Source organism: Curcuma longa, chromosome 9 (assembly GCF_044706935.1).
Source record: "Curcuma longa cultivar G26 ecotype Majalengka, Jawa Barat chromosome 9, ITB_CL_G26_1.1, whole genome shotgun sequence".
Classification (NCBI taxonomy): Eukaryota; Viridiplantae; Streptophyta; class Magnoliopsida; order Zingiberales; family Zingiberaceae; genus Curcuma; species Curcuma longa.
The window spans coordinates 6,498,403-6,513,036 of record NC_133869.1 but is presented as its reverse complement, the minus strand read 5'-3'; the positions used below and the strand labels follow the sequence as shown (position 1 = coordinate 6,513,036).

At 32.9% G+C, this 14,634-nt stretch overlaps 1 protein-coding gene and 1 long non-coding RNA gene across 2 annotated transcripts; one reads left to right on the top strand and one right to left on the bottom strand.

The window, feature by feature from the left end:
• Positions 1 to 1,117: 1,117 nt before the first annotated feature.
• LOC141834397 (uncharacterized) lies at positions 1,118 to 1,712 on the bottom strand. Its single transcript, XR_012602333.1, has 3 exons — positions 1,637 to 1,712; positions 1,491 to 1,562; positions 1,118 to 1,228 (listed from the first exon to the last, which is right to left on the bottom strand). It is a non-coding gene; the product is annotated as an uncharacterized LOC141834397 (long non-coding RNA).
• Positions 1,713 to 9,286: 7,574 nt separating this feature from the next.
• On the top strand, positions 9,287 to 10,614 carry LOC141834944 (protein SODIUM POTASSIUM ROOT DEFECTIVE 2-like). Its single transcript, XM_074722340.1, has 3 exons — positions 9,287 to 9,884; positions 10,020 to 10,095; positions 10,192 to 10,614. The coding sequence occupies exons 1-3, from the start codon at positions 9,378 to 9,380 to the stop codon at positions 10,344 to 10,346; spliced, it is 738 nt and encodes a 245-aa protein (XP_074578441.1). The 5' UTR covers positions 9,287 to 9,377; the 3' UTR covers positions 10,347 to 10,614.
• The last annotated feature ends 4,020 nt before the right edge of the window (positions 10,615 to 14,634 follow it).

Genomic DNA, 14,634 nt, shown 5'->3' with positions numbered 1-14,634 from the left:
TAGTTGTGTACGAGTGATGTTTATTTTCATGCGACATTTTGTAGTAACCAGCTGTTTCACATTCTGACAGTGTTGTTTAGCCCATCGTTTTTGTTTCATTTTCTATAAATGATCGAAAAATTAGAACCCTAATTGTCTTTATTCTTTATCCAGATTCTAGTTTTTCCACAACTAAACGAAGCAACTTCTTATATTATTTCCCTCTTTTCAATATGTAGGATGCATGAGTGCATCTTATCATTATCCAAGTGTTCCAGTTCTTAATTCTGGAGAACAGCTCGGTCCCACAAATCACTCACCATTCAAATATATATATATATAATTAAGTGTGTCGCTGCAAGTTAACTAATTTTAATTCCAATTTTGATAAAATTGAAATAATATCCTCTTCAAAAGGTCAATTGTAGCTTTTTAATTTAACTTTTCACAGATAATCATGAGGTCAATTGAGACCACTTCTACATGAAAATTAAGATTATAAATAATTTAAATTTTATAATATTCAGATCTATTTGATAAGATGACTAAATCAAATCTAAAATTAATCAAACTATTAAAATGATTATTTAAATTTTATTTATTGATTATTATTTTTTTGAATCAAGCTTGATTCAAACTTGGCTTGTTTAATTGGTATCGAGCTCAATTCCAACTTGATTCAAACTCGAATCAAACTTTGCTTGTTTAGACATTACCAAGCTCTTAAGTCAAGATTTGTTTAAAAATTAATGTTTTGAAATATGTGTAATTGATTAGTGGGCTTGTTTTAGAAGGTCGTTTGTTTATTTAAAAAATTATTTATAATTAAACGCTTGTTTGATAAGAGCTAGTTTGTTTATTTATAAGCTTAATAAAGTTTGTCACAAGCTTGGTTACTCCAACCTGTAGGATAATTGGATAAAAATATTTTAATGATTATAATAATCATATTGTGAATCATGATAAAGAAGTATCATTTATACAAACTTTAAAAACTACATCAAGTAGTATCATAATTCATAACTCAAAGAAATAAAATCACACAAGAATATAACTTTGTATCAAGACTACAAAACAATTATATAGAGTATCCAACTTCTAATTCATAATTTTAAAATAAGAAGTCAAACTTCATTACAAAAATGTTACTAAATTGCAATATTTATGAAACCCATAAGTATTTATATACTTATGTGTCTCCAAAACGTAACTTCCCCATCTCCAAGGACTCACTTTACCCTTTCTCATCCTAAAAAGAAAAAACAAATCAACAATTAGGATTGCAATATATAACAAGTATCAATTTATACTATAGTGAGAGGGAAAGAACAATTTAACCAATAAAAAAGAATCATTTTTAAAAAAAAAAACTTTACTATATGCACAATCAAAAGGAGTTAAATAGAATTTAGTTCGATAACTTATATTGGCATACTAAAAAAGATCATCACTCACGAGAAGTCAACCACAACAAAAAATATTAAATGATCAATAATTTAATGAAAACATACCGTCTAGAACCATTGCTTTAGCATATGAAAATAGCTAAGATAATTGTACTCTTTCATATTTTCCTTGTGATCCTATTCAAAATAAAAATATCATAAGTTAAATACTAAATTATGGATAAAAATCATAAAAACAAATAATGAATTACCTTTTTCTTTCTTTTGATACCAGAAAGATGACGAAACCAATCCTCACCGCAAAGTAGAACTTGAACTGTTTCAACTGCTAATGAAGTATGATAATTATTGATCACTCTACCACCAGCATTGAAAGCACTGAAAGCTGCTTCTAAAGTAACAGTAGTAATGGGAATATAATTGATACTATGTGGTAAGCTATCTTTGACAAAATTCAAAATTTGAGGGTTTTTTCCACCACTCTAATGCATCAAAGTGAGTTCATGATTTTAACATATATAAACACCAGCATCCAAATAGATATCTAATTCAGATTTGACATGTTAAACAGTATCAATATTTCTAATAAAATTATCAAACTTAGACCGTCCTGTTGGAATAGTTTTTCCTTGCTCATTATTTGCATTTGATGTGTTGTCAAAACCATCACCATTTGAATTACCATTGAGATTTTTGCTATTTTCTTTTGCATGTGCAATGACATATTCATTGTATAACTCATATAAACTATTCTTCACTAAAACAATTTTATTGGCACTAACTTCATGCTCAGGGTAAATTATAGGAAAAGGAAACTCAATAAGCTTCATTTTCTTCCTAGGATCTAAAATGGCAGCTATAAAGATTACCAAATTGCATAGACCACAATACTTATCAAATTTAGTCTTCATCTTTATAGTCATTGATGCCATGAATGAACTCCCAATTAAATTTATTGATCTAATATCTCTTTCACTTGCCAAAGTTCAGGAAGAAATAAATTTAAAATAAGATATTCACTGCCTGTAATACATATGAAATTGAAAAAAGGTTTAGTATCAAATAAATAAGTGGAATGGTTTAGGGCTATAAATAAGTTGAGAGAATAACTAGATAAAAATACTCACATTAGTTCATTAAAAAGTTCCAAAAATGAACAAACTTCTTGAACACGAATCAATTACACTATTTTTTTTAAAATCCAATTCATGTCAATAGCTAGTCAAAAAAATCTGCTACTTCAGCAGGGCATTCAAAATTTCATGTATAGAGACAGAGTCTCTCCAACAATAATCAAATATTTACTTCCAACCAAAAAATTATGCAGACAACTAAAGCTCTCAAAAATTGAATAGTAAACCCTAAATGCATATGACAGAGATAATAAGTTGAGACAAACAACTAGATAAAAACACTTGCACTATTGAAATATTCAGTGTGTTCATTTAAATATTTATAACTGAATTAACTAAAGATAATGTAAAATAAATATTTAACTAATCGAAATTGGCACTTGAGATGATTTTTGTGAGTTCATTAAAAGGCTCCAAAAATGAACAAACTTCTTGAATGCTAATCCAATCCTCTTCGCTTGGTAAATATTGATAATCAGGATCTCTTTGTTGATAACGAGAAAATATATCTTTGAACACATAAGTAGCATTCCACCAAGTGCAACAATCCAAAATTAGCTTTTTTATGATAACCTCAATTGTTTGGTTATGTCAGAAAAAATATGAAGGCGTGCATTAGAAGCTGAAATGTACTTTACACTTTCTCGAACATTTTCAATTATACTCTGAATTTCAGATAATCCATCTTAAACTAAAAGATTTAAAATATGAGCACAACATCTAACATGAAATAGTTGTCCATTTAAAAGAAGTTTCTTTTGGAGCATTACAACCATGATTGTCCACACTTTATTTCCATACATTTATATAAACACTCTAAACATTTATATAAAGCATCATGTAAGACAACTCCAGTGTGAGGTGGTGGAACATTACAAAAATTTAAAATCCTCTTTTGCAATCTCTAATCAGAATCTATGAAATGACATGTTAAAACCATGTATTTGAGTTTCTGTCCTGATCTCCATAAATTTGTCATGATGCTAACTCTATTTGTATCTTTCAACAAGGACTTAATCCTTTTTTTCTCTATCTCATAGCTAGTTATACAACTAGCAATCACCTTTAGCTGTTGCACACGAAATATTTTGATAATTTGGAGTGGCATATCTCATTAAGACATTGAACAAATCATACTCAACAAAATTAAATGGCAATTCATATACCATTACATAACTTCTCTAATTCTACCTTGATCATATCTGAAGTTTGTTAATTCACTCGTACTCATATATATATAGAAGTTGCAGTTTGAGCAAGATGAAGTTGTTTTTGACCCTTGTTCGATAAAATTTGGCGTCTTGTACAACTTTTTAGATGTCTAAACAATTGTGTTGTGGTGCCATCCTTATTGAAAATAATTGACAACAGCGATTGCATTTGGCTTTTCTTGTGCCATTAGCAAGACTAACTTCACTGAAGTCTTCCCGAACCTTTGAAACCTTTTTTTTCTTTCTTTTTATCAAATGGACTATTCTTATTTTCTTCAACTTCTTTATCAATGTTTGCCTCAATAAGAGAAACATTTGTTTCCTACATAGACGATTGAAGATAAAAAAAACTTTAAGTGAAATCAAACAAATGATGTTAAAAATTTGTCACTAATTATACCGAGGTGTAATTGATAAATAACATATATATTGATTTATTTATATCATCCACCCAACTAAATATAATAACAAAAGTGAACTGATAACACATCATATAGAGTTAACAAAACATATCAAACTTAATTAAACAAAACAATGGAGTAACCACTGAAAAAAAAAGGAGAAAAAAATAAAAATTACTAGCCTTTTATGGAGCAAGGCAGAGAGCTAATGAAAGGTTAGGGCGAAGAGCATGCGGCGCGGAGTATGGCCATGAAAACGAGTTTGGAAGTGCAAGATCTTGGTTGGTGGCAATGATTTGGTGGACGAGGAAAACGGAGTAGTGTGAAAGCGAGTTGTGAGAAGAGGAGAAAGAAAGTAGAAACAAGAAGAAAAAGAAATAAAGAATGAAGAAGTGCAAACCTGAAAATAGGATTAGGTTTTTTGCTGAAGAGGCGAGGATCAAGAATAGCACGCTGCAGGGCTGCACAAGTGCACATTGGCCATTGGGACACTGTAGTTGTTTTTTATATCTACCAGATATCCATTGGGACACTGCAGTGCCGACAGGAAGACTTTGGAAATTGATAAAGAAAATGGGCTTTGCTGGCATTGACTCAAACCTTGCGGGTCTTACAGAAGTTTCCCATAAAACTCTGGGAGTGATGGTCACAGAAGTCAAAGCTTTCCATTCTCTTCGTAATTGCTAAAGAAATTTTCCATGTGGCCATTAAGATAAATCAGAAAACGCTCCTGACTCATTGGAAGCAAGCATTACTCGACGATTGGACCAGACTCAAATGTCCAACATCTTTTGATTGCAATCCCCATTTGAAGAAAAATTCGTGTAAATATGTCATAGTTGAGGGATCGTGTCTGAGTGACAACCTGAATATTCTACCGCGATACTATGGCTCCGGGACATGAGTAGAACCTAGAAAATTGGTTTACAAATTAATAATTGATAATCAATTTTAAAAATAAGAAAATAACAATTTAAATTTCTTTTACCCATCTTAAGAATTTGACATATATTTAACATTATAAATTAAGCATTTCTACCATTTAATATTAGAAAAAAAAATCATGAGTCGAATTGTCCACCTTCAAAACTAATCGGGTAGTAACATCTGAATACTTGAGTTAGCAAAAAAAAAACTAATAATTTTATTTAAAATTAATATTATATATTTTAAAATTTCAATTGAGTATTTTAGTTCAAAATAAATTAATCAATAATTATCAGTATAATAATTATTATAAATTATTTAAAATATAATCATTAGTATATGTTGATACTTAAATTTTATTATTATTCGAATAATCCAATAATTTATATATATGATTTATTTAAGTAAATCTATATCATAGTTAATTTATCCATGTATTATTTTAAACTAACATGAAACTCTACTTATGTATTCTTTTATAAATAAAATGTTACTTTTGATCATTTTTGCTTTTGGGATGTCAAGGTGAATTATTAAATTTACAAATTCTTTTTGGATCCAGACTTTCAATTCAACTAATATTAAAGGTGAGAGACTTTTTCCTAGTTCACTCGCTCAATAAATTCAAAAGCATAAGTGACAATCCACATAGTAGCTCGATAGTCTCAATCATTCGAACAAACAGTGAATTCCTTGCAATCAGTCATTTATGAGATTCCAACTCTCAATGTTCGGGATGACCCACTATGTGTTTTAGGGATTGCAAGGAATCCGATGGAGGATCCGATATTCGACCCAAATGGAGAAGGATATAATTTTTTTTTTAAATTTGATTAATTAATTAAGTATGAAAATTTTCAAATTCAAGTGTGGAGGAGAATCTAGTAGTCGTAGAATCCTATTTATATCCGACCCGAATACCCAATTAAATTACAATATATATATAGTCTTTTTTCTTATTATTTTCTTTAAAAATTGATAAATATACATAACTTCATCAAAATTATAGGTAGTAATAAAATATTTAGATAGGGTATAGATATTAATGCTTCAACGGGTATAGGAATTAAAATGAAAATTGAATATCCGATGGGGATGGAGATGAAGAATGAAAATGAATATAATAAATAGGGATGAAAATAAAAAATATAAAATCTGACTCAAATCCGATCCATTATCATCCTAATGTGCTCACTGTTGCATCATAATTGAGGATTGCAGAGATATAACATTTTATGATACTCATTTTATTTATTTTTATCTCAATATATCATGGGTGACTATTATATTTGATGATGAAAAAATTTCTTATAAATAAATAATAAAAATAATTTATAGAATAAATAATTTTTAAAATAAACTCTATGTTTAAATTATTATTAAATTTAAAATGAAATTAGCTTAATATATTAATATATCAAAAATAAGATAATTAAGTCGGGCACTTAGGAATTTTAAAAACTCATAATGGTGAGAATTAATAATTTTTAAGTTATAGATTGATTAATAAATTGATTTATACATAAAAAATTCACGGAAAATTGGAATAAATTTATTGAAATTGATCATTGTTAATACTATATACGTTAAACAGAATTAATCAATCAATTCGAGGCTTCTTTAAATTCTAGAGAAATCATTTGGATCACAAATCCAATTTTAATATGATTTTTAATTAATTATTCCTTCAAGACCATTATAAGTTACGAAACATTCTAAATAGAAAATTTATTCGCGTGTTTGAAGAGTTAATTTTAATAAAAAGGATTTGGTCAAAAATTATTTAATAAATTACTATGTAATCATTGTGTCAATTTTTAAAATAAAAATTGATTTATAAATTATCTTGCAGTCAAAATTAAAATATTTAATTGACCGCTTGAGCTACAAAATATCTTAACTTGAATATCTACTAGCTAATACCCTCCTGCGTCATGATCAACTGCAGTTTCTCGATTTACCTCCTCATAGATGGTTATGAGACCGACTGTGTGGGACCGCTAAGATGACGGATTCCATCTTTTTACAGAAAATTGAATATCTACTAGCTAGAGTGTTTTTTAAAATATGATCGTAACTTATGTAGTAAATATTACAAAAAAAAAAAATTGACCATTATAAATACTTGTACATATTAAGTGATCATTGATGTTTTTGTCAAATTCAACTTTTTTTTTATGAAAAATTAACTTAGCTTGTGGAATTATTTATAAATTTTAAAAAAAATTGTGCGAGTAGAGGTAATTTTTAATAAAAAATAATTAAAATTATCTTAGTTAATTATAATTCCTAATATTATATTGTTGGTAAATTACTATATAAAATTTATTTGTTAATTGTTATATAATTTAATTAATTATTCATATTCTAGTACTCCACTAAAATTATAATATTAATATACTTGTAATTTATCAATGATTTTTATTACTATTTATTTAAGTTAAAAAATATATATTATCATAATATCCTAACAAAAACAAATTGATAACTAAAGTAAATATAAACAAACTCAATTAATGATTCTGTTCATAAACATTAATAAGTTGACTACATATGATATGTATAATATGTTCAAATTTATTCATTTAGTTTATCGAGTTGTTCAAACTTATTTATTTAATTGACTTGATGTATATTGAATGAATATAAACAAGTTCTTATTAAATTGAACACCAAACTTAATCATAAATGTTTGATTCATTTACCGGCTATGAGTGCATCGCTTCTATATCTATGTTTAGTTGCCATTGATGTTATTGTACACGAGTTCAAATTAATTAGATTAAGCAATATTATATTGCTTGATTCTAACAATCGCCATTCGTAGTGGATCGCTTAACAGTGCTAGTAAAAGATTTTGAAAACGTTTGTGAGCATTGCATTTATGTTTATGGAGTGCTTTCTTCAGAGTTCAGCCACGCTGTTTGAACTGTAATTCATCTGATGATTTTTCTTGTCTGATACATGGAATTAAAGTGATTGTTTCAGATTTTCCAGTGTTTTATTGTGTGGCTTTGATATCATCGTCAATATATCAGTCAACACTCCCATTTCTAGATCAAAACATTGAGAGTTGCATTAATTCTGGACAATTAATTTCAAGTGTAAAAAAACTATCTGAATCCTTTAAAGTAAATTTTTGTAATAATTTTTACAAGGTTAAGGTGCCATCCATAAGTTCAGGCTCCTCTTTAAGCTTTCACAATTCTATTAAAAATATTGATATTGTGAGTTCAGGCACCTCATTAAGCTCAGTGTCTTGCATCTGTATTAATGTTTTATTCATTTTAATTACTCTATTTTCCCTTTTCCAGGCGAAAATAGTCTCATAGTTTCCCTGAATTATTTGGGACAAGAATCTGATAATGGGGAAGGAAAAGGAGAGGAGAGGCATCTGATTCCTTAAGAATGATGGACCAAAATTCTCAGATAATGGAGGAGAAAGGCTACCCACTGTCTTCATCAATGCCTTCTTCCCTCTTCTTCTTCCTCCTCGCCACCTGCATCGCAGTATAATTAGTGGAGCAGGAATATCATTGTTCTCAGCAGCTCCTTGGAATATATTCTGAGTGACTGAAGAGTCACTATGTATATCTGCACAGAGCATGATCTTCTTCTTCTTGATGCTGCATTAGAAAGGCAGTCATGCAGTACAGTAACTATTTTGTTTTCTTATCAAATTTTTTACTGGTACAGAATTTACGACACAGGCGCCTTTGGATTCTGCTGTGAAATCTAGGCCTGATATTCATATGAAAATCCACTGTTTAAATTTTATAACAAGTTAAAACTTTGACAGCTTGCTGTTGCTCTTCATACGTTCTTTTCTGGCGCTGTGTCCCTTGAACAGTCCAAGCAGCATTAAATTGAAATTAAGACAGATCAACGTTGCTTCCATTTTTTTAACTAGACATATTTTTTTTGTTTTTGTTTTTGTTTTTTGTTTTTGAATTTTTTCTCCGTGGCCATTATCGATGACTAGTGACCAAGGGGGAAAGTAAGCTGGTAAAATGGATATTGTAGAAAAATAAAAAAGAATGTATACTTGTTATGTTCTCGATGTAGATCCCTTCACGTAACGACTGTTAGAATATAAAATTGTCGAACGTATTCAGTGGATTAGGAGAGAATATTAATTATAGGAGAGGAAAATGTTTTTTAGGCCAATATATAGCTGAAAAATATTTAAAATTTGTGAGCTAAACAGGGAAAAATAAGAAAAAATATCGAAAATTGACAGAATATATGGTCAAGTCTTCATCCTTGTGCTACATCTTCCTCTTTGCTTTGGACTTGTGTGACTGAGCGCCGCCACCAACCATGGCTTCCTTGCTCTTCAAGGACAAGAAAGGCGGCGGCGGCGGGGGCGGTGTCAACTTCTCCTGCGTTTCCCCTGCCTCCGCCGCCATCTGCACCAGCATCGACCTTCGGTCCACCGTACAGCCTGCCGGCGGCGGCAGCCGCGCCCTCGACCGGCACACGCTCCACCTCCGCGACCCACGCCGGCGACCCAAGTCCACCGCGGTTGCCTCCATGTCCCAGATGCCGACGAGGCCCAAGACCGTCCGCCTCAAGAGCTCGGAGAGACCTCGTGGCGGCACGGTCAGTGTCCCGGGGTCAGCGCGGTACCTGCTCGGCGGCGACGAGGAGGAGGACGAAGGTGTCACCATCGACGGCGACGCCTACTTGGAGGAAACAGAGAAGGATTTGCCTCCCTTGGTGTCGCTAGAACCGCCGACGCTGAGAGCGCTGATGAGCGAACCGGTTGGATTTAAGACCTGCTCTATTTCCGCCGCCGCCGCCGCCGTCGCTAAAAGGCAAAACCAGGTTCGCTACTGTCCCAAGTTGAGATTCTTGTTTTTCTTAAAAAAAACAAAAATTTACGCGACAAAATCCGATCTTTTAAGCTTGAAACGAGGAATTAACTGATTTCCCCCCTCCATTAATTTGGATTCATGTCAGGTTGTGGTGCTGAGAGTGTCTTTGCACTGCAAGGGGTGTGAAGGGAAGGTGAGGAAGCACATTTCCAAGATGGAAGGTGAATGATTCCGATCGATCATCCCAAATTAAGCTACAGCATGATCTCAGTTCTCGAAGTTTAATCTCTATTTACTCGTTTTGGGTTCGTGATTAGGAGTGACATCATTCGAGATCGACTTCGCGTCCAAGAAGGTGACGGTCGTGGGCGACGTGACGCCACTGGGAGTCCTCAGCAGCATCTCCAAGGTGAAACACGCCCAGTTCTGGCCATCGCCTGCTCCACCATCGGATTCCCTGTTACCACAGTAATTTCAGAGCTCGACTTTTTTTTCAAAAAAAAGCAAAATATTGCCGATGACCATCCGAAAGGAAGAAGATGAATTAGTGGAGTCGAACAGAGCTGGACCAGGGAGAAGGAAGCAGGACGTTGAATTGTAGGGTAAAAGAAACAAGAAAAAACAGGGGCAGAGTTGGTTTGTTCAGGTTTCAGTGTCGTTTCTGTCTAATATTGTAACTTTGAAAGACGATTGAATGTGTGCAAATATCAATCTACTTGTAGTAGCTTCTTTCGATGAAATTATAATCTTTCAAAATCTGAGTTAGGATCAGTGTGATGGTTGAGTTGGCCTGGAGAGGAAGAGGATGCATGGAAACACAGGCAAATGGTAAGGTTGAATGGGTGTCATGGTTCGTACACTGTGCTAAATTGAAGACGATGAGGCAAGAAACAGAGCAGACGTTTTGGATTGTAGCTCGTGCATTGAAGGAAGCATTCATGTTCGTTTGGTGGTACAATCGCATATAATTCCCTCATCAGCCTTCAATTATTAATCTTTCTGACTGTTACCTGGTGAATTCTGCAGGAATGTTAATGACTGCTTGCTTAGCAATTTTATTTACTTTGTGGATAGTCCAAGTACAAATCTAATCTAAGGCAATTCCTGAAGAGAAAAATAAATAAATAAATAGTTCTTGAGGAGTCCTTTTTCTGGAAAGTGATGCATGAACAACAGGATCAAGAAAATACAGATAAGTTACAAACTTATCAAATCCTCGAACATGTGTATTCGGTTTGGAATTTAGACAAGTTTATAATGATGGAAAGAACTGTAGAAGTCGAGGCTAGCGTATTACTGCAGCATTTTCGAATTTATTATATATTCCATGAAAAATTCTTATGAAACTAAACCGACCACTTCTAAAATTAATTGATTTAGAGAATTTATATTTTAAAAAATTACGGATAAGCACGCACGAACAATTCATCGGGCAACAACTAAGCATTCATAGAAATGAATCAAATTGAACGCTTGCCTGCCTATTTTTGTTTTTTATTTTTTGACTACAAGAATATTGAAATCGTGTATTTATTATCAAAATGAACTCTATCCCATCTATTTTTGTTTCCAAAATATTTTTTCCCATGATGTTATGGTAGCAATTATAATCTTGTAGCTTTGTGTAGGTCAATATTATTTAAAAATAAATTATTTATATTGCAGTAATTACAGTATAATATTGATGAAAGATGATTACTATAATATAATATTGATAAGTATTAATTAAAATAAATTATTTATATTATAATAGTTTGTTCCTGTTTGAGATCGTTTACGGATGAATCATCGATTTTCCTAGCTCTAATAATGATGAAGTCATGCGTGACCCTTGAATTGAGGAAAGACAGTGATGTTCCTGTCAAGCTACAAAGAGAAGGAGGGTGAGAACGGAGGCCAAGAGATGTCATAGCTTAGCAGTTCTGACGTTCAAATCAGACCATGGCCCGAAAATGGAAAAGAAGACTAAGAAAAATTAGGGATAGAGAATGTTGATTGTGTGTATACCTGCGCCTGCGAAAAGCGGGGTTATTATATGGAGTCATCAAAGAAAACATCTCATCGACGGTCAGAAGGTGTCATATCGAAGGTAAAAAGAATATTATGTCGCTACGATAGTTAAGGATCCCATCACCTATGCATGTACGATCCAAGACCATGCTATATTAATTATGTTGTATTAATGGGGTAGGTGACCTACCTTAGAGTGCTTCATTACATGTATCCCTCAGGGAGCGGTTTGGCAACCTCTATCCAGGGCCGGCCCTGGGCCAGGGCAAACAGGGCGACCGCCCAGGGCCCATAGATCAATAGGGCCCAGAAAAATATCCGGTCATTTATCTCTTCCACATCCCGTGACTTCATCTCCATCGCGTCTCCACTAGCGATCTCCCTCTATCCCATCGGAGGTTAAGGGCATAACCTTACTTCTACATCCTTCCTCATCCTTACCCGATCCTTCCTCTTCCCAATCTTGCGACATCATCTTCATAACTCTCGACCATCGGAAAGGTAAAGGGGATTCCCTTTCTATTCTCTTCATCTCTGATCAGCAGCCACAACATCCTTCATCTCCGATCAGTAGCCAAGACATCCATCCCTCCAAGCAGTTCATCATAGCTCCACAACATCAGATCCGGAGAAGCTTCCATCCGCAGGCCATCTTCCCCATCTGATCAGATCCGAACAGTGCCTCATCCGCAAGCTTGGTTTCTTCCTTTGATGAATTAACTAGATCATTTGATTGTTCGAATGAGTTGTTGATGTGTTGATTGTTTCATTTGGGTGTTGAATGATTGTAGTAGATTTTAGCTCCCCATCGTTTAGAATTCATGCACTTTGGTTTGAATTATTTGATGCTCGTCATGTCATGTGTTCGATTAAATTCCCCAAACATTTTCATTAGTTGAATTCGTGTTGGGTTCTCTACTTGTATGGTTGTCTTTGTTGATGGATGAATTGTAATGGCATTAGCTTTTCCATGTTTAGTTTGTATGTACTCGATTCGATTCGATTCAATTCGTGCTCTTTAGGTATTCGATAAAATGTTTCTTCCAATAGTTAGACTTTAGTTTTACAATGACTTTAGTTGGTTGTTTGGAATGCTTTGTTAGCTTGAATCTATTATGTTTGTGCTCTTCATTTGAATACAATTAAGTTAGATTAGTTTATGTTTCATTACATGCTCTAGGTTTTGTTAAATGTTTCGTTTTACTTGATATGTTGCTTTTAATTCTCGTGCAATTGTAGTTCAAGTTAGATTAGGTTTCATTACTTGTATTGTCTTTTAATTGTTAACCTTAGAATTGAATCAAATCTAAAATCCATGTCCGAATAATTCAATCCTAGAATTTATCATGCAATGACTATATTTGTTTAGGGGATAACCAAGTTACTTTATGCTGCATTAGTGTAGTTAGGGAGTTCAGTATTATTTGAATTAGTAATCGTAGTACAACACATGATTATCAGTGCTCAATGAACATCTTTCTCTAGAGGAATCCTCGAAGAAGAGATGCATCGTCATTTTCGACAACCACAACTAGAAGAATACATGGGTCAATAGATTCTCTACCCTTTGGTTAAGCTTTTTTGATTGTTATGATGCTACCATTGTTTGATGGATGCACTTGTAATGTTGAAAGAAAAATTGATCACTTCTTAACAAGGCCACATATAACTAATTTCTCTTTGCTTAATCCTGTCAGCTTATTTTTGTTTATCTTCAACCGTGGTATTTTAGAGTATCGTTATCATTTTAAATAGAAGAAAATATTTTTTTTGTCTTGGAACTCTGGTTGCTTGGAGAGTATTGTTTCGTATAAAAAATTTTATCTTAGAACTCTTATTGATTGAAAATCATAATTTATCAAACTTTAAAAATTAAATATGCTACTGTATCAAGGCCCAAAAATTATAATTTCGCCCAGGGCCCTTGTACAACCAGGACCGGCTCTGCCTCTATCTAGGAGATTACGGATTCACTCGGGAGCAGAGCCAGTTGGCGCTGAGTAAGTCACGAAGTCGATTAAACACTGAGTAGACCATGGAGTCAGTTGGATGTTGAGTCGGAGCTCGAACAACGAGCTAGAGTGGGGAGCTCCGACGTGGAGCTCAAGCTTGGACCTCTGGCATGGAACCTCCATCGAGCTAAGTGCTAAGCTATGCCAATAGAGGGGTCAAGGCTTGCTTTCAATGTGCCGTCGTGTCATATAGATCAGATGTTACTTTTTTTTAATCAAGATATATCAACCCATAATATAGTTATTTAAAGTTGATTGGATTTTCACTATTGTAGCAATTATCATTACTATTGATTAGTTGAAATATCATGTTATAATCATTATAATCCTGTAGTTACTTTAATAATATAAAAAATAAAAATATATTGAAATAGAATAGATATTATTTTGATAATAAAATTAAAAAATATTTTTTAAAGATTTCACTTAAAACAGTGTGCTCTTTTGATTTTTGATTTTTGATTTTTGTACAATTATAATTCTAAAAATATCCCTCCATTTCAATGCCCTCCACAATTCTCATCCAGCGGATTACTTTGTCCCGAAGATAATAATAATAATAACGACGATAACGAAGATATTTAGATATGTTTGCTTCGTCTCGACGTTACGCGTGGCCAGCCAAAAGGGGCTAACGGAACTCGCTTGATTCGATACCCGCGTAGTTACCTCTCCTTCCTCATCGGTCCCGCGCGTTGCCTCACTGAAACGAGGGTGAAAACATAGAGTGGATTTCAA